Below are 25,760 nucleotides of genomic sequence, written 5' to 3'. Positions count from 1 at the left end.
CTCGGGAAATGCGACATTATGGCAGGCACATTTCATTTTTACCACTGGAACACTACTAGCTGAGAGTTTTGAACATGATAGCAGGTAAAGAACAGCACATACAACCCACTTTTACTATTAACTCAATTTTGACTAGTGGTGGCTCTTTCAATGTTATGATTTGGCATCCTTCAATCATTGGGTAAATATAATTTATTACTGCTCTTTACCAAATGCTGATGGAACTTATGTAACCAGTGGGCATAATGAATGAAGAGAAAGTTCAGCCCAGAATTTATGCAGAATTTGTTCTTTACTTAGACTTTATTTCCATTTTAAAAATCTTTGCATATTTCCTGCCTCATATGCACAAAATAAATGTAAAAACTGCCTAAACACTTACAACAGTATGTAAACCAATAAGAATTTTGACGAATTGTGAAGAGGCTGCCAATTTAGACATTTGGCACATTTATAGACATTCACCAGACAATGGCTTCTTAAGCCAAAACTAGCACTGCTTATTGTTATGGCGTAAAGTCAAGAGCTGACACGCCAGTTGGGAACAAGACAGCAGATGGCTGTGAAAAAGACGTCAGCCAATTGCAAATTTACTGATCCCTCTCCTGGACGACAGCAGCCTCTATGCTAAGAGAACATAAACACAGCACTTGACTGACCACAGCCCAGTTCTAAAATAGCTTCAAACTAGTCATTTCGCTTGTAATATGTAAAATCGTCTGAAACTTGCTTCTTTTGTAAATTTCATTTTGTAATAAAACTCAGCAATACAATTTGTTAGAATTGTTGACTGACGATCCAAGAAAGCAAGTTTTCCAGACACACCCACTTTTTACGATTAGGCAGGATTGAAGACTAATAAAGAAATTAAACGAACGGCATAGTAAGGAAAAAATGCCACATTCATTCAATAAATATTTGACTGTGGTAACCTCCATGAAGAATACTACCAGTATTATGCAACATCTTTTAACACAGACTGGGCACACAGTTCAGATAAAATATTACCACAAAAATGTTTTCTTAAGTCCCAAGTTTCCTGATAAGTTCAGGGGAATAGTCTGTAGTCATGTCGGACATGTAACTGGTGTAGGCCTATTTGGGTCAGGAGGAAGAGGTGGTGGGGGGAGGGAGGTCCTGCCTGAAGGATAAGAACTGGCTGGGGAACTAAGTTTAATGTGAAACATGTGTAACTATTTTTTCACACAACATAGTAATACTACAGATGACATCACATCAAATGCTAAGGGGAGAACCATCTCTAAAGACAGGGTCTTTTGACGTGTAGTTCAGCAACCTGCAAGAATATATGCCAACAGCGATGTTCTTACCTCGCCACTTGAGGGAGGGAAGAGGGTAGAGAGGAAAGACGTTACACAGTCTGAAATGCATCCATAGCCTAACAATCTCAAGTCACTGTGCAACAGATACAAACCAAACATTAACTTACCTGAAGAGGTCACCCACTTTGTTGTGTACCAGGTGTTTACTGTAACAATTAGTGTGGTAGGACACATTTCAGTTTTAAGTTTCTTTATTACAAATATATTTTCTTTCATGTAGCAAAATAGTTGATATCCAAAACTAATAATATTTACTGCTCCTCAAGAATTTGTACATCATTCTGTATGAGAAGATATTAAAATAGAAGCATACATAACAAATGTGGTGACACCAACAACACATTACCACATACAGATAGGTATAGTCTTCGGACACTTATCCTCACACAGGCTCCACAAAATGTACATTTTTATTAATACAGCACACACATTTCTTGAGCTGCTTCTCAAGACAATAGTAAACCAGACTTATTTACATCTGTGTCATCCTACAGTACATGCATCATTCAATACTGTTAACTTTCTTTACATTTGTTGCTGATCGTCTAACATCAACATTGCTGACAAATGAACAACTATTCCACAACAAAAGGTAATTTTTTTTTATATAAATCTAGTTTGAAATGACAAACTTGCAATGTCTGAACCCAACATTACAAAAAGCCAGCTGTTATTCAAGGGGATTTCATGAATATTATCAGTGCCACTGTTGCTGAAGCTGCAGTTTTTTGGTATTTTACATTCTTTCCTACATCACCGGACATTTTATAGGCTAACCGTGGCAGTCAGCATGTTATCATTACATCTCTAAACAAAGGCAAACAACATTTTTTTCCTTCTGAAAACAGCAGTATCACATTAGAATGCAAGTATAGTTTAAGCATAAACTAGATCCTCAAGACATGGGAATAGAAACTGAATTTGTGATTGGAGAGCAGTAGGCCATGTTCTGTGACAACATACAAATTTCAACAAAGAACAGTAGGTACAAAAATGTTTGGTTCTATTACCCAATGGGAGGGAGTGTTTACCTGCAATAACATCAGCAGTTGTCTATCTATTAAACAAGAGCACTCCTATTAAGAGTCAGTCACTGAGATAAAGAGAGAGAGAGAGAGAGAGAGAGAGAGAGAGAGAGAGTGTGAGTGTGTAAGTAAAGGGGGGTGGGGGCGCACACGTGTTAGCTGCGTGCATCATTTATGCCTGCAGGAACCTTTACTTCTAAACCATTGAGATCTTTCGTCATAATGATCTGGCATCCCAAACGTGACCTGCAAACAAAGTCAAATTTCAGAAAGAAGTACCAAATATATGTAAAGAATAAAGTAACTTCATTTTTGACTAACACAGCATCTAGTTAGAATATAGTGCCAGTTAAGCATTTAAGGAAGATTGACTATTTAGATGTCACTTTGCTAAAAAAATATAAATGAATTTATATGATAAATTATGTTCACACTTGTTTGCAGTAAAAGGCTATTCACAGAACATATGCTGACCAATTTGAAGCATGCAACTAATTAGACACAAAGGCTGTCTCTGTATATATCTAATGCTAACCACTACAGTTATCTTTTGCTTGCTCTAGATTATCAGTTTGCTGCTACACCTATGAAGAACATTATTCAAAAAGAGAAATGAAAGGGTGCAGCAGGACATGATACTTGAGCACAGTATAGCAAAGGAGGTCACAAATGTGAGCATGGAGAAATTGTTAAAAGCCAGCTTCTAAACACTATGAGCTGCACTTAAAACATTTGTTAGCAAACAGGTATCTGGGACAATAACTCACTGTGAGTGGCATCGGATACAAAGCACCACAAACCATTGTATGAACATCAATACAACATGACAACTGTATACATAATAGCAGAAACTTATGTCTACTTCCATCATGTACCTCTACAAAACAAATTGTCAGTAGTGAATGCTTTCCAGTGTTCTACTTTAAGTTCATCTAGAAAGGAAACAACTATGTGGATACCTAGAATATAACTAAAACAATGTCTATGTTACTATTTGCATTATGAAATCCATCCTATCTCTCAGCACACAGGTTGCTTTGTGTGCTACTGCTGTTAGTTCTTAGGCAGTGACATTTCTTTGTCACATTTGACAAACTCTCCTTTAATGTAAATACTTAACTCACAGATAGGCCAGAAGAGTATAATACACTACATGATCAAAAGTATCGAACACCTGGCTGAAAATGACTTACAAGTTCGTGGCGCCCGCCATCGGTAATGCTGGTATTCAATATGGTGTTGGCCCACCCTTAGTCTTGACGACAGCTTCAACTCTCACAGGCATATGTTCAGTCAGGTGATGAAAGGTTTCTTGGGAAATGGCAGCCCATTCTTTACAGAGTGCTGCACTGAAGATCAGTATTGACATCAGTTGAGAGGCATGGCATGAAGTCAGTGTTCCAAAATATCCCAAAGATTTTTTCTAGGGTCCAGGTCAGGACTCTGCATACCAGTCCATTACAGGGATGTTATTCTCATGTAAGTACTTTGCCACAGGCCGTGCATTATGAACAGGTGTTCAATCGTCTTTAAAGATTGAATCGCCATCCCTGAATTGCTCTTCAACAGTGGGAAGCAAGAAGGTGCTTAAAACACCAACGTACACCTGTGCTGTGATAGTGTCACAAAACAACAAAGGGTGCAAGCCCCCTTCATGAAAAACATGACCACACCATAAAACCACTATCTCCAAATTTTACTGTTGGCACTGCACACGCACGCAGATGACGTTCACTGGGCATTCACCATACCCACACCCTGCCATCGGATCGCCACATTGTGTACTGCGATTCGTCACTCCACACAATGGTTTTCTCACTGTTCAATCATCCAATGTTTACACTCCTTACACCAAGTGAGGTGTTATTTAGCATGTACGAGCATGATTTGTAGCTTATGAGCAGCCGCTCGGCCATGAAATTGAAGTTTTCTCACCTCCCGCCTAACTGTCCTAGTACTTGCAGTGGATCCTGATACAGTTTGGAATTCTTGTGTGATGATCTGGATAGATGCCTGTTTATTACACATTACAACCCTCTTCAGCTGCTGGCAGTGCGCGTCTGTCGACAGACGGGGTTGGCCTGTACACTTTTATGCTGTATGTGCCCCTTCACATGTCCACTTCACTATCACATCGTAAAAAAGTAGATCTAGGGATGTTTAGCAGTGTGGAAATCTTGCATACAGACGTATGACAAGAGATACCCAATCAGCTGACCACGTTCGAAGTACGCCAGTTCTGCGGAGTGTCCCATTCTGCTCTCTCATGATGTCTAATGACTAGTGAGGTTGCAGATATGGAGTACCTGGCAGTAAGTGACAGCACAATGCACCTAATATGAGGAACATACGTTTTTGGGAGTGTCCGGATAGTTTTGATCACATAGTGTATACGTCTAAATATCACGTAGACATGCATTTATAATGAAAAATATCATGTTTGGACAGTTAGTATGCAAGGCAGAATATACAAGTACAGAAGCGTAAAAATTATACGAAACAGATAAAAACTGTCTTTGATTGTCACGAACTACGCCCTGAGGAAGTTGGCTTAACGCGAAACATATGTGTACAATTTTCTGTTGTCCTCCATCAGATGCCACAGACAATGGGTTATACACCTAAATATCAGTTTGGCTACAATCTAAAGTACAGCTCATGGTTTTTAGATGCCATTCAACAAATATTTACTAGCAAGGCAACATCTAGTATTTAACATTTTTACCTTAAAAAAATTAATATTAAACAGTATTATACTGCACGAGACAAAAACTCTCAAATGGGGGAGTCTCCAATTGTAATAATTACTGATGAATATGCTTGCCTTAAGGCTGAGAGATGAAATGATACCTATGACCACTTTAGTTGTAAATAAATAATGGTAATCAAATTGTAAATGCTAACTATGAACGAGAAACTTTTGATTTGACAGAAAAGCAGCCAAGTGTTTTGGGAATCCACAGTTTACATGACTGCTCTGCAATTCACACTTAAGTAAATGGCAAAGGGTTCACAGAGCCATTTCCACACAAATTCTCAACAGTTCCTACCTTTATTATATTCATGACACTCCCTCCCCTATTTCACAACATTAAAACGTGAGTTACCCTTCTTCAGAATTTTCCCATGTCGTATGTGGTAAGAAGCCCATACTGGACAGCAGTACCCTGGAAAAGGGGGTAGACATTCGTTTTAGCAGATTTGCTGCACATTCGAAATGTTTTGCTAATAAAACAGTCTTCGGTTCACCTTTCCCACAACCGATTCTATGTTATGGTTGCAATTTAAGTTGTTCACAATTATAATCCCTTGTTATTTCATTGAATAAGACAAGCTTTAAATTTGTACGATTTGTTGTGTAACTTACATTCAGTTGAATTTTTAGTGCTCATCTGAAGGGCTTCACACTTTTATGGGTCTATAATTCAGCTGACTAGTTTCTTTCTTGTGTATTCGCGTGACCCACGCAGTTTCCCAGTCTTTAGGTACAGGTATTTTGTCGAGCAAGTGGTTGTATACAACTGGTACGAAGTGGGCTACTTTATCAGCATACAGTATGGGATGGAAGAATTGCCTTTATTAAGCGATTCGAATTTGTTTGCTACACTGAGGGTAACCACTTTTGAATTGTTCATGCTGGCAGCTGTTCTTGATTTGAATTCTGGAATATATACTGCACCTTGTTGGATGAAGGAATTTCGGAAAACCATGTTTAGTGACTACACTTTGGTGGCACTGTCGTCAGTATCAATAACACTGCTATCGCACAGTGGAGGTATTTACTGTGTCTTGCAGCTAGTATACAATTTGAATCTCTCTGGGTTTTCTGCCAAATTTCATAACAGGAAAGCATCCCGCATTTAAGTCCACACTGAATTTCAACCTTTTGAACAATGTCTTCAGTCTGTCCTTTACATTTTTTTATGTAACAAGCTTTTCTGTTGCTTTTTGCAACAGTGTTCTGGCCTGGGCATCTGGTCTGTCTCTTATTAATTTACTATATATTACACTCAATTGCTATCAATACTATTTCTTTAAATTTAAGCCACATCTGGTCTACAGTTACACAGTTTGAAAGGTGTGGAGGCTCTTTCTTAGGAAGAGATAAAGTGACTTATTTTTGCGTTTATTTTTTGTGGATTTGGATGTTACAATATTTAGTGTTGCTGCAATGGTCTTGTGCTCACTAGTCCCTGTATATATAATGACACTCTGTAATCTTAGCATTATTTATGGCTATAAGGTATATTATTACAACCATTTACAATTCATTTCAACTCCTGAATTAATTACTCAAAAGACTCTTTGGAGAAAGCATTTAAAATAATTTAGGAGGATCTTTATGCCTACCAGTCACTTTCCACTTGTATTTTCACAAAAGCAGCAGGTTGATTGAAGTTGGAACAAAGGTGTTCTAGTTGCCTGAGTGGGGTACCTATCCAAAATGAGACTCAAATTTTCTTAGAACCCTTGACAAACTGTACCATCTGAGAGTGTCGGTAAGAGGAAACAGTTACTAATCTTAGCCATTTATTAAGTAGAACCTCTACCCAGGCTAAATCTCAGTAACTATCTACTTGAGTTTCACTATAACTACTTCTACAGCAACAAACTTGTGATCACCAACTGAATTTAATTTACCCTTTCCAGCTGGACTTGACTCTGGCTACAGCCAGCTTTCAGTAACTATAACCATTCCTGGTTCAGCACTTTCTTTGAGGACTTTCAGGTCAGATTCTTTCCCACACTGCTATTAGAATTTACAGCTATAACACTAATGTTACCTAAGTCTACCCTTCTCCCATGTTTCACCTTCATATTTTCAAACTGAACTCCTGTTTGTACTTTTCTGAGACCCATCTAAACTACAAAAAAATCACAGAGTCCATTCCATTGTTGCCTTATTGAGGTCACTACAGCACAAGTAAAGGGATATGCAGCTTACATGGTCATAATATCGTCTGAACCTCGAAGCCACCATAAGAGGCTATCAAGTGTAACACTGGAGCCCCAACTACCAATAACCCCACCTTTTGAATGCCTAGACTTTGCTTGCTGAGTGCCTTCCTGTTTGCAGCTATTCTAAATGAACAACTTTCAATGTAGACTTGTAAAGCAGAACAAGTTTTACACACCGAAAAATGTAAAGAACGAAGTCAGCAATAATGATATAGCTCTCACTGCAGTAATTTAAAATGACAACTACAGAGTGTCTATAGCACTGCCAAGGACATTTCCCATTTTCGATTGTTACGTATGTAATTAAGTGCATGCACAATTAATTTCTAAAGCAAATGTATAGGCTATATGAATATTGTTTCATGCCAACCTTGTACAAGGCAGCAAATGGTTAAAATTTTCCAAGTCCCAGAGTGAAACAGTCTCTCCTACATTACAGCGGTGTCAACATCTGGCAGGCACGAAGAATAACATTTTAACATTGAGAGTGGACCATGGGATAAAACAGCATCAGCACTTCTGGAATCCAGACAGTGGACCTAAGCATAAATGCAGTGTGCAGAGCAGATAGACCAGATCACATCACCTTCATTATGTGATGAAAGAAATGGTATTACTAAGGAAATGACACATGCAAAGAGCTATTACAAACCAGTCTCCTAGTATAACAAACTCATTAACAAATCACAACGGGGTGAGAACTACTGACACATTCTTAATAACAAGATCTAAGCAGTTATGACAAGTGACAATGGGTAAATAGCCATTACTTTGCTCCATAAATACCCCCAGCAGTTTAGCTCCTAACACAGTCTACCAGACAGATTCAAGGCGTATATAATGTTTGTACTCTGTTCCCTGACTACAGCAAAGTGACATCTGGAACTAGTCCATTCAAGATTTCCTGCATGCTACTGAGCAATGACAGCCACTACTGGGAGAGATAGCTACCTCACCATAATCACTAGCTGCAGAGTTCAACACCACAGTCTGCCACTCTCACAGATGGATGGACTTTGGGCTGCTCCTTATCATCCAATTCACGACACCAGTGTTCCCGATACTTTGGCAGATGGACCAGAGCCTACCTTAATAGCAGGCCAGGATTGTCATACTACATGACAACTGTCATTGCATTTCGACAGGTGAAGAATGGCAGTGAGCGGGAGGGGGCAGAGCATCTGCCAAAATCGACATGTGCAAGTCAAACACATGTTTCACCTTCACCCACTGCCACAGCATCTGGGGACGCCCACCACCGAAGCCATCACAGGTGGCAACCACCACTGCAGCAGCAGATGAGGAATGGGCGTGCAGCATCAGTTGCCTTGAGCTGACTGAAAGGCCGCTTATGAGATGACTGCTCTACAGGCAGTGACAGCTGATGTAAACAGCAAGTAAAGATACTGCTTGTAACTCATGGAATTAAGTAATTCTGAATTCTCTTTGACTGCACCCATTGTGACATGTCAACACCATCCTTCCAAAGGAAACTGGGAAGGAGCAAACTGGGAGAGTGACTCCATCCTCCCAACAGTCACCTCTTGCAATATGAAAGTGGTGCACAAAATAGCTTTGATGTTAATCAAAATTTTAACCTATTTTGTAACACAGAGGCCACACTGGGAACTGTTTTTTTTTCTTTTTAATAAAAATGCACCTAATTGTGCAAAGCTAAGATAAAATTGTCCTTAGCATCAAGGAACACAGGTGGCAGGGTTAAATAAAATGATTATCTGTACTGTAACATTTTAAGTAAAGTGATCAGAGCACAATGCAGTATATGCTTTGAAGAATTAATAAGTTTGCAGGGAACAAGGTAAAATCTATTTTGAACATGGTAACAAACTAAAGAGGAAAACTGAGTATGAAAACAAAATTTCTTTAGAGGCAGATAGTTCACTGGTCAAAGATAACCCCAAATTTTTTGAGACATCTAATACTAAGTTTCTAAAAAGAAAAAAGTAACAGAAGTATACAAGTAAGTAATGTTAGCAGTCACCTTAGTGAAAAAACAGCGAATGAGAGATTCAGAAATGTCAGCAGATTGTCCAAGGCAATTTATCATTAATTTTGACAAGACTTTGTACACATAGTTAAGTGTTTTTCCTGACACTCCACAACCAATAAAAATAGACTTCTTTAACACAAATGTGGGACCTGTTACATTTTTGAAATTTCAGATATACACAATTCTGTGCAAAATGACTGCTTAAATGCCTTAGAGTGTACTATAATTTTCTTTTTAGGATCATTACGAGAGCAATATGTAGGCAGTTTTATTATACTAGTAGTTTCCCCACTTTATGCAGGTTCTTCAAACCTTGTGTGGAACCTTTCATGTGACAAGAGTACGCATTTTCAAATTTCTGCTAGTTCTTTCGACAACCCTGTGACACACATACATAGGTCAAACAAACCTGCAACTATTTTTGGTGCCCTATTCCCTATTTGGTGTGGGTAACTAACACTTTAGTAATATTCTAGCATCAGTTGCAACAATGTTTTGTATGAAATCTCCCAATTTAATTTTCCTAGTACCTTATGAATTAACCAAAATCTGCTACTTGCTTTACCAACAGCCGAGCCTATGAAGTTGTTCTGTTTCTTACCCCTGTGAATTTCTACACTCAAATGTTTGAGTTCGATTACAATTGTGACTCACTTATGTAGTCATTGGACACATTCTTCCTCCTTCGTTTCATGTGTATTTTACATGTGGGGTACTCAACAGCATACTCATCAGTGCCCTGATGAAAATGAAAATGCCATATGCCTTTCTCATGGAAGGGGCGGGGGGGAGGGGGGGGTGGAGAGGGGGAGAGGCAGCCATTTCCACATGTGGAGTAGTTTATAATCCATTAGCATCTGCATCTTGTTCACAGCACTTTATGGATAAGGCTCGACAGTTCATAATATTTCAGAACCAGCGTAACACTGGTGTCAGGATGGGAAAGGGTGTTGGGCAAAGATCTCCTGCCAAACCGAGGCAATCTCTGATGTCAGTATGTAACACACATGTAACTGAAATACATTCAACCGAAACTGGCCCACCACGAACTTCAGAGTTGTGAATCCTCATGCCAGAAGAGGAAACCATGTGTTAAAGAGCTATGTCCTATGATCAGTCAGATGAGTGGCACTTCCTTCCATTGGTAAGGTTCGCATGGAGTCCATGTGTGTGGTCGATTCAAGTGACCATAGTTTCTTGCTGCCACCTCCAACCATTCAGTTTCCCACTGACGTGGGATTTCTCTGTGAGATAATTAGATGACAGCAGGCAAGGGGAAGGTACATCAACTTACAACACCATCCCGACATACTTTTTTGCCTTCTTTGATCCTATATCCCAACGTGCCTAGGTACCCAGGAAAAGACCACCTTGATTCCACAGTGTTTGAGAAACTAAATGGTCATGGAGGAGCTGAATCAGCTGGTCACTGATATATTTGGTAAAACGCTTGTAGCACAGTGTGCAAGTCAGAACAGATGAGAAACCTTGTACTGTGATGCCTGTGAATCTAATCCAATGCTGCCATAATGCCATATAACACCGTATCATAATTTGTAAATTGTTCTGGAAGATGCGCTTTGAAAACCTTATCATGCAAGACAGCTGAACAACTGAGGGAATTCTCTTGCTGAAATCCATCTGTACAAACAATGGTAAAAACTGTGGTACATACTTAAAATTGAAGAAAACAGTTGTAAATACATAATCTGGAGTACAAGTTTTCTTGTACTGTGTCAAGCTTAAAATCACATTGGGCCTCTGAAGAGATCACGGCAGCAATTTATTAAATCCCTGGCTGTGTTTTCAGAGGCCTGATGTATCAAGATCCTTCAGTCAGCAGCACTTATTGTATCTTGTCTTGGGGTGCCAATTGCTGAATTGCTATTCAAAGTCACTGTGGACGGTCACACTAAATGCAAACGACTAAGGCAACACTGAAATTTTCAGAGCCTGTTAAGCCAAGAGAAGGCACTGCCAAATCCAGAAAGGTGGTTCGCCAAACTCTGCACACAGACTCTGAATTGGGTTGGTTCAGTAGGCCCTAGTCGATATCTGAACACCATCATGGTAGACAGCGTCTAACATCTTGAGGTATGAAATATAGGCCAATCCATAAACCACACTGCTGTAACCCAACCAAGAACCAACAAATGCCCTGTAACACTGCAGGAGGTGAGACCCCCCCCCCCCCCTAACTTCGGCACGAAAGCATTTCAAAATACTAAATGATTTGAAGCCCTTTGTTCCTATGTCCTTCAGGTGGGGAAGCCAGGTTAATTTTAAGACAAAGAGTAGACCCAGAAAGTACAGTGTCCTTAAAATATAAAATATTGTCCCCCATGGTGAGTTCTAGCTAGTTAAAACTTCAATGAGCATGGTTAAAATTGACACTGTTTTCTCTGATGGGAACCTACAGCCAGTTTTTCTGGCGCAAGCTGTCCCCTGATGGTCAGCTATAACTGCCTCATTGTCATAAGATTAGGGGAAGAGTAGATGTCTGTAAAGTCATCCACAAACAAAAAGCGTTTAACACGGCTCCTGAGTGTGGAGAAGATGGCATCGATAGAGACTGATCAATGTGACACAGTATACTGCCTAGGGGGACCCCATTATCCTCAAAACATCACTCAGACAAGGCATCAGTAACACAATATTGAAAGAAATGGTCCTCGAGAAACAATTGGATAATTGGCAGCAGACATGCACAGAGCCCCCATTCATGAAGTTGGAGAAGAGTTGTACTTGCAAGCGGTGCCGCACACACTTTCAAGGTCAAAAAAGGATTCTTTTATTACTTTCTCCAGTAGAATTAAGTTGTCAATGACAGAATAGTAGCACCTGAAACTACACTGGGTGTAGGACAGGTGACCTTTGGATTCTAGGAACTAGACAAGACAGTGGTTGACCACGCATTCAAGAATATTAGCCATAAAACTGGTAATGGCTAAAATAACTGTTACGAGTGGTATGATCCTTGCCCGGTACCCATAATGGAATTAATATTGCCTCCTTCCAAGTTGTCGGGTACTGTCCATCAAAATACCGAGTTGAGCAGGCTGCTGCCAAATGAAATGAAATCTCGTGATTGCAGTGCCTGCTGCTAGTTGGGAGATGGGAATATACTAAGACACATCCTACATCTGGATAGGAGAGAAAAAGATAGGTTGTCTGAGCCTCTTACAGAAAATTTACTGGTACGGTAGGGGCAGCATCACCACAAAAACCAAGATACCTGTGGTTATAGGTGTTAAAGAGATGCCTTTTTGTTTGTTAGTATTCAGGCATTTCATTATGAAAGATGAGCCCACAAAATACTTAAGAATGTGCAGAAAAGTAAAGCTAGTTCATTTCATCAAAATATTAGAGGAGTAATTGTCCGATTGGAAAATTTAGACAGTTCTGAGAGGATGAACACAGCACAACCACAGGTTTACAGTAGTTAAAAGGTATTTTACTCTAGAATCTTACTCATATAGAGAGAATACAGAAAAAGGACTCATTACTTATATTAACATAGGAAAAATGTTAAAAGACATGGAGACGAAAAAAATAGTGTAGTGATCAGCACAGAAGTGTGCCCTAGTGAACTGATACTGAAGTAGTTTACTTTTAATTGTGATTACATGGAGATCCCTACTGGAAAATTCTGAACTGGAATTTGGATTCCTTACTATGCTTAAGTGTCACACCGCAGAAAGCAGTAGTCCGGAAATTTTATATTAATTTTTTGAAAGATTCTTATAGGCAAGGTGATTTTAAAACCTTTACTGGGTACTACAATTTGACCTCAGTAATCAACTTTCAACACAGGTGGATGAAGACAGTAGGATCCTCACTTATTATGGTTTCTTAGATGAAGCTCAAAGCATGAAAATAAAAAATGTATACCCAGTAACAAATATTCACTCTGATGAGGATGCACAGTCAGAACAAGTAAGATAGTGATTTACTGTATTGATATTCCCCTATGATAATCAAAATGATTCCAGGACAAATGTTCTTAGAAATAGTTTACAGAGACAATCTGGGATGAAATGTATAATAAGCCAAATGCTGCCCCCAAATTTAATCTATTCCATGATAAATTCATATCATTATTTGAAAATAGCTTTCCACATAAGCTAAAGTGCGCGTCATTTACGACGGCAGCCGAGTTTAGGTTCGTTCTGCGCATCTGACATCACAAAACAGTCAGCCAATGAACAGAGAACAACGGTGCCAGAGCTCGACTGCAGAGCAGAGCACGAACGAGTGTCTTCAGCTTCAGAAACATCCAGTCATAAGGTAATTGAAGAAAAGCCGTGTCTTGATAGCAGACTTTCTTTTATAGAAAGTTTGTAAAAAGCATTCTTTATACCAATTGCTTCATATTCTATTACTTAATTAAACCAAACAAGCAATAATTCTCCTAATTCAGGCGATAGCAAGGAAAGGCATTTGTATCATTCTCACTAACCGATTTTTCGCAATAAAGAACAGCGGCAATTTTTTATTTCCTACTGTACTTCGACAAAACATGAGTAATTCATAATCATACCAACAGTGTTTGTCGGTATTTTGCGTGATATTTTGTAGTCCTCCGGCAGATATACTGAATGAAAAGTTGTGTTATCATAATGGTTGAAGTGTATGGCTGCTAAGTGAAAGGTTCCGATTTCAAATCCTTGCTCAGTGCTTAATATTTTCTTGATTTTGTGAAATCGAATGATAATGTGTGTCAAAGCAGTCTAAACACCATGTTTCTGTAAAGGCGAGAAGTGCAGTGATGACAAAATCTCGCACATTGCGGAATGCGGGGAGCATGTCTCTGTAACAGCTAAAGGGTTAATGTGGCTGTGGACGCTTTACTTCATAAACTGCGTGCTCCTCCCTAAACGTAATTCTGCGAACTATACTATGGCGCTGCTTCTCTTGGCGCATACAACTGGCAACGCAGCAATCTCCTGCGTCTGGACGGGCATGCGCGAACTGCCAAGATAAAAGAATTGAACTATAATCAGAAAGGACACTGAACAGCCATGTAAAAAAATGTGGATCACTAGAGGGATTCAACTTAATTTGAAAGTGAAAGGGGAACTTATCTGTTGGCCCTAAGCAAGTAGAGATCCTGCAGTAGTTGCACACTATGAAAACTACTCAAAATTACCAAGAAAGGTTTTAATAACCATAGGAACATGCATATAATGTCATAGATCAGTAATTCTGACAAGGCTTAAGGCCACATAGGATGTCGACAAATTACAGACAGGACAACTGGCCAAAGAGCAGGATAATAATTTATCACTATTTAATTACACAGAAGGACTGTAAATGATGGGTCGCAGCCAGCCAATTGTCTAATAATTGTTCCTCAAATATAACGAAAAATATAGGGACAAACAGTTCAACAGAAGAATCACAGTCTTATGTTGAAAAGGCATCTCTTGTAAAAGTCAATCATATTAATTTAACACCAACTTCTCTCTGAAATTAAGGATTTTATACAGTCTTTCAAAAATAAAAACTCATCTGCTTTTGATGGGAAATCCAAGGCTGTATCACAGATTTATTCCCATATAACAAAACTCTCTCATATTCGAAATATGTACTGCATCACTAACTATGCATTTTTTCAGACACACAAATACAGCACTGTGAAACCCTCATTACAGAAAGTAATAGGAGAAATGTCAAATATCGACCTGTTTCACTGCTGTCATCTTTCAAAATTTTTGCGACAGTAATGTGCAATAGAATAGCATTTCACCTTAACAATAATACCCTCAGCAGCTTGCAGTTTGTGTTTCAGAAGATTTGATCTACTGAGAATGCCACTTACGTGTTCCTCCACCAAATTTCACTAGCACTGAACAACAAAATAGCACCGGTTGATATTTTCTGCGATAGTTCTAAGGCATTTGCCAGCGCAAATCAAAATTTTCTCCTAGTTAAACTGAGGTTTTACCAGATCATTGGTATATCTAATCAATAGAATGTCGACAGTTTTACTTTGTAATTCAACTAATATAGTCAGGGGATATTATTCTGACTGGGGAGAAAACATACCGTATGGGGGTTCTGAAGGCTCCCTCTTAGGTCTGCTATTGTTTCCCATATATGTAAACAATTTTCACCCATTATATACACCAAGTCAAAGAAGTTCTTTTTGCCAGTGACACTAATATTATGATGAATCCAAGCACACATATAGCACCAGAAGAAATGGTGAAGAAAGTTCTTGACATTATTGAATGGTCTCACCCTCGAATTTCAAGAAGACAGCTTATACAGTACTGCATATCTAGAAGTGTAACACAAACCATGAGTGGTGAGGAAATTACAAATATGGCGAAAATGTTAAAAGTTTCCCATACTGATGGGAGTTTAAACTGGAAAAGTACATTTTGGATCTCTTGAAACAACTTAGTCCAGCCACATTTACACTTAGAATCATGAAAAATCTCTGAGGGGAAAGCAGTAAGTTGACATCTTGCACATTTTCATTCAGTAATGTCTTGTGAAACAATACACTGTGGTAACTCAACTTCAAGATAGAAATTCTTCACTGCTCATAAAATTGCAGTAAGAATAATATGTGGTGCTAACCCAGGCCTATCTTGGAGAGTTCTATTTAAGGAGTTCGGCATTTTGACTACTGTTTCCCAAGATATCTATTCCCTCATGGATCTTATTGTTAATAACTCATTGCAGTTCAAAATGAGTAACTGTGTAGATGTTTACAACACCAGAAGAAATGATATTTGACATCAAACATTGAGGTTGCCTTTAGCACAAAAAGGAGAGCATAATGCTGCAACCAAAATTTTTGATCACTTACCAAAGATATAAAATGTCCAAGACAGAAGAGCAAACTTTGGAAATTAACTGAAGGAGTTCCTCCTTGACAATTCCTATCCTACAGTATATTTTCTATTATTGTGATATGTAAAAGGGGATGGGTGTGTATTACTTTCTCGCATCTGTAAATGTAGGCTCGAGTCTGGGTAGTCAGCGCTCTAGCTTTATTGCTTTATTTTCAGTGAGATTTTTTCTCTTCTTTATGTGTGTGGTGCTTTTATTAGAGATGATTAGTTTGGTTTTTGTGTGCGTGCCGGCCAACCTAGGTGATTTTGTTTGAGGCTTTTGTTGGCAAGCAATTTTTTTTTTGTTTTATTCTCTAGTAATTCTGAGGTTTGGTCTGTTTTATATTTATGGTATTTTGCTTGTGTTTAAATTGATCTAGTTAAGATGGGAGTTTATGGGTTTTCTAGTTGTTAGGGTTTTGCTTTCGGTGGTGGTTCGTGAGTTATGTAGGTCTGTGAAGTTTGTAATTGTGGGTTTCCAATTTGTGGTTTGCCGGTAGGTAAAGTTGGTTTTTTAGGTGTAAGGGAATAGGTTTGAGCTATAGAGGTACAGAGAAGTGTACAAATCCTGTTGGTTTTGGGGCTGAAGTATGTCGCAAGTTGAGTTTTTTTTGGGCTGGTGCGGTGTTTTGTATTGTTGCATATTTACCTTGTACCCACCTAAACCCCCAATTTCCCCACAGTTGTCCCATTAGTTTCCATTTTATTTTCGGAGTGAGACATTCCCACCACTTTGTATATGCTGCAAGTAGACATTTCCTCCATACTGATGGCATCATTCAAAGCAGATGGGTTGAATCAGATGCTTCCCTAATGCCACTAACAATTTACACCACATATCAGCTTTAAGACAGGGTGGAATGCTAGTAGCCATTGAATGCAACAGCCAGCTGTGTATCAAAGGAATGCAGGAGCAATGCCACCTTTTTTGTGTACATGTAAAACCACATACACTATGAACTGACACCATGCTGACGATTTTCATGATAAGGGCTTTGTGTGAAACAGCCAACTAGTAAACTATGAAATTTTCAGCAACTGAAGCAATTGCCATCACAACAAGCCGAGGAAACATCTAGAATAAAAGTTTTTTTATGCGAGGATAGGAAGTTAAGAGGGTTGAGAAGACATTAGAATCTACACACTGCACAACTTACTGTGTTGCAAGTTATGCATTTGTCCCATCACTGAATCTGATGTCAAAGACCACATCTCAGAAATGAAGTGAAATTTGGATTAACGTTACCAAACACGTCTTGGCAACATACTGCATATCAAAATCCTGACATGAGAAATATGCACCTAACCAGAAATTATCTATCATCGGTTAGAATGGACAGGGACTGCGATTGCTGTGTTCGGATGAGGGCTGACTTGGCATCCCTTCGCTCACGGCTGCAATCGGCGCTGACTTCGGTCGCGCAGCTGGAGGCTTTTGCCAATGGGCACCACTGTGGGGAGCCAGACTTGGGTATCACGGGGATGTCAACCTCGTCCCGTCTGTCCCCAGATCGGTCTGCCGCTGTGGTTGCCCCGGTTGCTGCCCACAGTGGGGCTGAGCCCTCGCCTGTGGTTGATTGGCAGGTCATTCCAAGGCGTGGCAGGCAGCGAAAGGCGTCCCCGGAGGCTGATAAGAAAGCCTCCCCGGTACGCCTGACAAACCGGTTTCAGGCACTGTCTCTGGCTGAGCCAGATGCAGCTGCCTGCCCTGTTTCAGAGGATCATTCTCAGCCTTCAAGGTCCGGGCAATCGCAGAGGGTGGGCTTACTGGTAGTTGGGAGCTCCAATGTTAGGCGCGTAATGAGGCCCCTTAGGGATACGGCAGCTAAGGAGGGGAAGAAATCCAGTGTGCACTCCGTGTGCATTCCGGGAGGAGTCATTCCTGATGTGGAAAGGGTCCTTCCGGATGCCATGAAGAGCACAGGGTGCAGCCAGCTGCAGGTGGTGGCACATGTCGGCACTAATGACGTGTGTCGCTTTGGATCTGAGGAAATTCTCTCTGGATTCCAGCGGCTATCTGATTTGGTGAAGGCTGCCGGTCTTGCTTACGAGATGAAGGCAGAGCTCACCATCTGCAGCATCGTTGACAGAACCGACTGTGGACCTTTGGTGCAGAGCCGGGTGGACGGTCTGAATCAGAGGCTCAGTCGGTTTTGCGACCGTATTGGCTGCAGATTCCTTGACTTGGGCCATAGGGTGGTGGGGTTTCGGGTTCCGCTGAATAGGTCAGGAGTTCACTACACTCAGCTGGCGGCTACACGGGTAGCGGAAGCTGTGTGGCGTGGACTGGGTGGTTTTTTTAGGTTAGAAGGCCACGGGAAAGTACGGGGTGGGCTGCAATGTCAAAGGGTGCATGGCAATTACAGGACGTGCTTGGATCAAGGAACAGTCGGAGTTATAGTTGTAAATTGTTGTAGTTGCACTGGAGAAGTCCCCGAGCTTCAAGCGCTAATAGAAAGCACAGAAGCTGATGTCGTTATAGGTACAGAAAGCTGGCTAAAGCCTGAAATAAGTTCTGCAGAAATTTTTACGAAGTCTCAGGCGGTGTTCAGGAAAGATGGATTAGGCAGAATTGGTGGTGGAGTGTGTGTGTCTGTTAGTAGTGGATTATCTTGTAGTGAAGTCGAAGTAGATACTCCGTGCGAATTGGTATGGGTGGAGGTTATACTTAACAGCCGAATTAAGTTAATAATTGGCTCCTTCTACCGACCCCCAGACTCCGATAATACAGTTGCGGAACAGTTTAGAGAAAGTTTGAGTCTTGTAACAAATAAATACCCCACTCATACGGTTATAGTTGGTGGGGACTTCAACCTACCCTCGGTATGTTGGCAAAAATACTTGTTCAAAACCAGTGGTAGGCAGAAAACGTCTTCCGAGATTGTCCTAAATGCTTTCTCCGAAAATTATTTCGAGCAGTTAGTCCACGAACCCACGCGAATTGTAAATGGTTGCGAGAATACACTTGACCTCTTCGCCACAAACAATCCAAAGCTGATAGAGAGCATCATGACTGATACAGGGATTAGTGATCACAAAGTCGTTGTAGCTAGGTTCAATACAGTTTCTTCCAAATCCATCAGAAACAAACGCAAAATTATTTTATTTAAAAAAGCGGATAAAGTGTCACTAGAAGCCTTCCTAAAAGAAAATCTCCATTCCTTTGGAACTGACTATGCAAATGTAAATGAGCTGTGGCTCAAATTCAAAGATATAGTAGCAACAGCAATTGAGATATTCATACCTCATAAATTGGTAAGAGATGGAACGGATCCCCCGTGGTACACAAAACAGGTCCGAACGCTGTTGCAGAGGCAACGGAAAAAGCATGCGAAGTTCAGAAGAACGCGAAATCCCGAAGATTGGCTAAAATTTACAGACTCGCGAAATTTGGCACGGACTTCGATGCGAGATGCCTTTAATAGGTTCCACAACGAAACATTGTCTCGAAATTTGGTAGAAAATCCAAAGAAATTCTGGTCGTATGTAAAGTACACAAGCGGCAAGACGCAGTCAATACCTTCGCTGCGCAGTGCCGATGGTACTGTTACCGACGACTGTGCCGCTAAATCGGAGTTATTGAACGCAGTTTTCCGAAATTCCTTCACCAGGGAAGACGAATGGAATATTCCAGAATTTGAAACACGAACATCTGCTAGCATGAGTTTCTTAGAAGTAGATACCTTAGGGGTTGCGAAGCAACTCAAATCGCTTGATACGGGCAAGTCTTCAGGTCCAGATTGTATACCGATTAGGTTCCTTTCAGATTACGCCGATACAATAGCTCCCTACTTAGCACTCATATACAACTGCTCGCTCATCGATAGATCTGTACCTACAGATTGGAAAATTGCGCAGGTCGCACCAGTGTTCAAGAAGGGTAGTAGGAGTAATCCATTTAACTACAGACCTGTATCATTGATGTCGGTTTGCAGTAGGGTTTTGGAGCATATACTGTATTCAAACATTATGAATCACCTCACACGTAATCAGCATGGCTTCAGAAAACAACGCTCTTGTGCAACGCAGCTAGCTCTTTATTCGCACGAAGTAATGGCCGCTATCGACAGGGGATCTCAAGTTGATTCCGTATTTCTAGATTTCCGGAAAGCTTTTGACACCGTTCCTCACAAGCGACTTCTAATCAAGCTGCGGAGCTATGGGGTATCATCTCAGTTGTGCGACTGGATTCGTGATTTCCTGTCAGGAAGGTCACAGTTCGTAGTAATAGACGGCAAATCATCGAGTAAAACTGAAGTGATATCAGGTGTTCCCCAGGGAAGCGTCCTGGGACCTCTGCTGTTCCTGATCTATATAAATGGTCTGGGTGACAATCTGAGCAGTTCTCTTACATTGTTCGCAGATGATGCTGTAATTTACAGTCTAGTAAGGTCATCCGAAGACCAGTATCAGTTGCAAAGCGATTTAGAAAAGATTGCCGTATGGTGTGTCAGGTGGCAGTTGACGCTAAATAACGAAAAGTGTGAGATGATCCACATGAGTTCCAAAAGAAATCCGTTGGAATTCGATTACTCGATAAATAGTACAATTCTCAAGGCTGTCAATTCAACTAAGTACGTGACTGTTAAAATTACGAACAACTTCAGTTGGAAGGACCACATAGATAATATTGTCGGGAAGGCGAGCCAAAGGTTGCGTTTCATTGGCAGGACACTTAGAAGATGCAACAAGTCCACTAAAGAGAGAGCTTACACTACACTTGTTCGTCCTCTGTTAGAATATTGCTGCGCAGTGTGGGATCCTTACCAGGTGGGATCGACGGAGGACATCGAAAGGGTGCAAAAAAAAAGGGCAGCTCGTTTTGTATTATCACGTTATAGTGGAGAGAGTGTGGCAGATATGATACACGAGTTGGGATGGAAGTCATTACAGCACAGACGTTTTTCGTCGCGGCGAGACCTTTTTACGAAATTTCAGTCACCAACTTTCTCTTCCGAATGCGAAAATATTTTGTTGAGCCCAACCTACATAGGTAGGAATGATCATCAAAATAAAATAAGAGAAATCAGAGCTCGAACAGAAAGGTTTAGGTGTTCGTTTTTCCCGCTCGCTGTTCGGGAGTGGAATAGTAGAGAGATAGTATGATTGTGGTTCGATGAACCCTCTGCCAAGCACTTAAATGTGAATTGCAGAGTAGTCATGTAGATGTAAGAACCAAACCAATATTTTAAAGCAGGTCTCCTGATGCAAAAATTTCATAACTTCAAGAAGTAAACTGCCTGAATAATTACTCCAGTAAGTTTCAAGGTCAATGCCGCAATGTCAGTTTGCCTGCAAGTAACAGTTCAGTGTAAGTGTGTTATCAATACCATATAATCTTATTGACAACCTTATCAAATTAACTAGAAATTTGATAATGCTTCACCAACTCAACCACAGTGTCACCTTTCGACCTAACCTACACCTCAGACTACACTACAAATCAGTCACCACACCTTATATTCAAAAAACTAATAAAGACATAGATGGGTTGCAGAAAGTGGTCTTTTCTTTCTGCTTCTGTACACATGACATTATACACTTCCTAATTATTATAAAGGACAAAGACATCTGGTACAGCAGATTTATTTGATCCACTTTATCAGTGATCTTGTTGAAATGTGACTCTGGATTGATCTACAGACATGTGCTCTGATCAACACAGTTAAGAGCGGTCATGGGTAATATAGCAGGTTCCATACCAGGCAAGAGGTTTGGGATGGATAGCAATACAAGCTAGTTGTTATTTTGACGAAGTGGGAAAAGCGAGAAGAATCTTCGACACACCAAGCATTGTCTTAATGGCAGACCATACATCAATAACAGCATGTGAAGATGATGCTTGTGGCTCGTACCACAACTGTATTCATTTTTTCCAATATGCTTTTACAACAGAAAAGCAACTTTGGAGTGAAAAGACAACTGGGAGCACAGGAGTGTATGTAGTATGAAACAACAAGTCGGCGCCACAGGCATACTGAACTTCTTGAACAATTACACTCTGCTACTTTTGCTGTTTATATAATTGCTAGTTTTGGAAACAAACAAATCAACCTTCTGACATTTTGCACATTTCCATTCAGTAATGTCTTGTGAAATAGTTTTCTATGTAATTTCATCAGTTAATTATGGACTGCACAAAATCTGTAGTATTGTAAGTGTGGACATCAACATTGTTTTCAAATTGAGTGATTATTTATGATGAATTTCATTGGATAATATACGTATTGTTGGTGCAGATTTTGCCTCCATAATAACTGAGGGTCGTCATTGCATTTGGGGAATCAATACTTTGTAAGTGGCTAGTTACCCCAGAAAATTATTCCTTAGCACATTACCACATGGAGATATGAAAAATATGTCAGGAGGTTGACTTTTTTGTTTCCAGTAATTATGCAAAGAGCAAACATAGTTGAACTAAATTGTTGGAGACATTCACTACGCCTGTGGCAGGTGTGTTGTTTCATATTACATACATTCATTAGCTACCATTAGGGGAGAAGTGACATCTATTTCCGTGGATTGTATTTTAAAGGAATACAAAGTGATTAAAATAACAATGGTTCATTACAAACCTGTTGAGTTCCTATTCCTGCTACTCTCCGGAGTAATGACAAAGATGTAAATATACAACACTTGCGAAGAAGTTTTGTTGAACGCACAGTTCATAAACCTTAAAGAAGGCCAAACTCTCAAAAATAAACATACCAAATGAAACACAAAGTAAAATAATATCACATAATATCATAACTCTTATTGTAACTGAAACGGTACTTTCTTTAGAAATATTTGTTGATACCTAAAGAGGTATGATGCAAATTTTTTCCACCTAGTGGAACTCAAGCATGTAGAAGTTTTTGAATAACTGCTCCATTCGTGTACCCTTCATACTGCCTCACCATAGAGAAATGAGATGTCAAAAGACATTCAACAATAGGAAGTTAAAGTATTGTAATTAGAACACGTGCACCTACAGCAGACATCCTTTTTTTATCCTGTCAAAGGACACACATTTTTACACATACAACAACTAGCAACATAAACTTAGTATCACTAATAAGCATGATAGTATTTTCCCCACACCCATATAAAATTTTGGCGAACAAGAAACTGTATCTTTCTGTCATTAACTACACTCTTGGGGGATAACACTCACGTGTCTGTAGGATCATATGCTAAATCAAGCATGTCTAGCTCCTCATCTGTAGGTTTCTCTGGCAAACGATCATAGTCTTCTTTTTTCAGGATTAAGTGGCATGTGGAACAGGTTAAGGTTCCCTCACATGCACCTAGACGGAACAAGAGAACATTTCAGCATTTTTAATTATAAGCACATTTCAGATGAACTACCAATGAAACTTGATAAGTATTATATTACAGGAAAGCTGACAGAAGGGACAAGAAGAACTGAAAGGAAGGTAAGACTTCAATAACATTAGCAAAATCAAAACACCTACATGACAACACGAAATATCCTGCAAAACAGTTTAAGACCATTATCAGCGTTCATGCAAGTGCCTAGGTTGCTACACACACTATGTCAGTAACTGTGTCCGTACAGCAACATTGTTATTTTATTCGTTTAGTACTGTAACGTATTAGTTACACATCTCAGTACTTACCAAACCCATCCAAATCTATGCTATTGCTCACAACTATATCCAGGAGACTGTCACCGACTTTACCAACCGCTTTAATCTTCTCGCCGTTAGTTTTAACAAAAGTCACCTCTACCCTGAAAAAAAATAAAAAAATACCCACTTGACAAGAATTCGTAAATAATTCACCAACATATGTCAGCGCAACTTCATTTATATCTCACTTGTCAGCTTTAATGTCATGTTGGACTGCTGTGCTCTGAATACTTCTCTCCAATGAAGCAGACGCCGGACGAATAGCAGACGATTTTATATTGCAAACCGCGCGCCAATTTCGGGAAAAGCTTTTCACTAGTAAAGATGCCATAACAGCAGGCAACTTACTTTGCAGCTAACGAGCACAACTAAAGGACAACACACTAGCTGCAACAAAGTGTTTTATCCCTTCATAGCAGACTTGCAGAGATAAACAAGTATCTTGTCTGATAACAGTCGACAGCAGCTACACAGCAGCCACGAATTTCTGTTCATTCTGCCAATCAGCTGACGACCTTTATGAAGACGTTCACTCAAAGAGCTCTCAAAGATATATCACATAGTGACTTATGAAACAGTATCATTGCCAATAAGAAAACAGAAATAGAAATTCATTACTACAGATAACAGTGAACCGCAGTACCTCCACTAAGAGTGACACAAATTGTTAGTATGCACTGTACAACTGATTCAAAAGAAGCTCTAATGTTCTCCGTAAAATCTGTATAACACGACATTGACTTTTTACTACTCATGATTCCGTCTCTAATGACCTCGTTGTCGACGGGACGTTAAACACTAACCACCATCACCACTACTCATGATTATTGGGAAATGTCATCCAGTCAGGTAAATTAAGTAGGAAGATTGGGAAGTGCACCAACTTTTACTTCAGCTACACTTTCTAAAGACAGCGTCAACGCCACCAGAAAACAAAGTCATCTTACATTACTCTCGATACTTCAACGAGCACTTAGCGGTTTAAGTTTGGATGTAAGGGAAAAGATATTCAGGAATGTTAATTTGCTTAACATGATAATATGCCATAATCTCTTCCGTTACAGATACAGTCCTGCAAGGAATCTTTCCTCTCTTGATAATTTTCATTACAAATGTACTTCGAACTAAACTTACATACTTAATGTTGACTGTCAGACTATAAAGTTATGTACCTAAAACTAACAAGTAAATATTCAGAGACAGATTGTGAACGAATTTAGTTTGTTAGGCTGTCGTACTAAATGATATGAACACTAACAACTTTAGGGATAAACTGATGGTGGTGAACTGTAATAATATTATACATGAAGAACATATTCCAAAAATCGAACGTAATGAGGTACCTCGGACAGAAACATCGATCATGTGAAAACCAACTCGCACTCCTCTCACGCGACACCTTGAAAGCAGTGAATCAAGGCAGTCAGGTAGAAGAAATATTCCTCGAGTTCTGGAAAGCTTTTGACTCAGTTTCACATATATACTTATTACCAAAAGCACGAGAATATTGGGTACTGTATCAAGTGCGCAAGTAATCGTGGACGGAGAGTTATTGACAGATGTAAAATGAAGTTCGGGTGTGCTCCAGGGAAGCTATACTTTTTATTTGTTAATGACCTTGCAAACAATATTAATTAAGTAGCCTCAGACTTTTCGAAGATGATGCAGTTAGATATCTGCAACACTGCCTGAAACTAAGTTGTTCAAATTTTTAGTCATGTGAAAGTGGTGCAAAGATTGGCAACTTGCTTTAAATGCTTAGAAATGTAAAATTTTACACTTTACAAAACGAAAAAATGTACTATCCCATTACTGTATCAATGTGTCAAGGGCACCCATATAATAATTTGCAGGGGGGCTAAATCTGGGGGTGTGGAGTATTGTTAGTACTTTGGAAGACGACTGGCGACTTGTAAGCAGCCATAAGAAATTCCATTTCTGAC

The 25,760-nt window shown here is 39.7% G+C and overlaps 1 protein-coding gene across 1 annotated transcript; it reads right to left on the bottom strand.

Moving 5' to 3' along the window:
- Positions 1-1,516: 1,516 nt before the first annotated feature.
- Positions 1,517-24,361, bottom strand: LOC126298770 (adrenodoxin-like protein 2, mitochondrial). The gene is made up of 4 exons (XM_049990223.1): positions 24,006-24,361; positions 23,806-23,918; positions 23,340-23,472; positions 1,517-2,614 (listed from the first exon to the last, which is right to left on the bottom strand). The coding sequence occupies exons 1-4, from the start codon at positions 24,146-24,148 to the stop codon at positions 2,524-2,526; spliced, it is 480 nt and encodes a 159-aa protein (XP_049846180.1). The 5' UTR covers positions 24,149-24,361; the 3' UTR covers positions 1,517-2,523.
- Between the last annotated feature and the right edge of the window lie 1,399 nt (positions 24,362-25,760).

Source organism: Schistocerca gregaria, chromosome X (assembly GCF_023897955.1).
Source record: "Schistocerca gregaria isolate iqSchGreg1 chromosome X, iqSchGreg1.2, whole genome shotgun sequence".
In the NCBI taxonomy this organism is placed as follows: domain Eukaryota; kingdom Metazoa; phylum Arthropoda; class Insecta; order Orthoptera; family Acrididae; genus Schistocerca; species Schistocerca gregaria.
The sequence above is the reverse complement of the archived record's forward strand: the minus strand, read 5'-3'. Positions and strand labels throughout refer to the sequence as shown.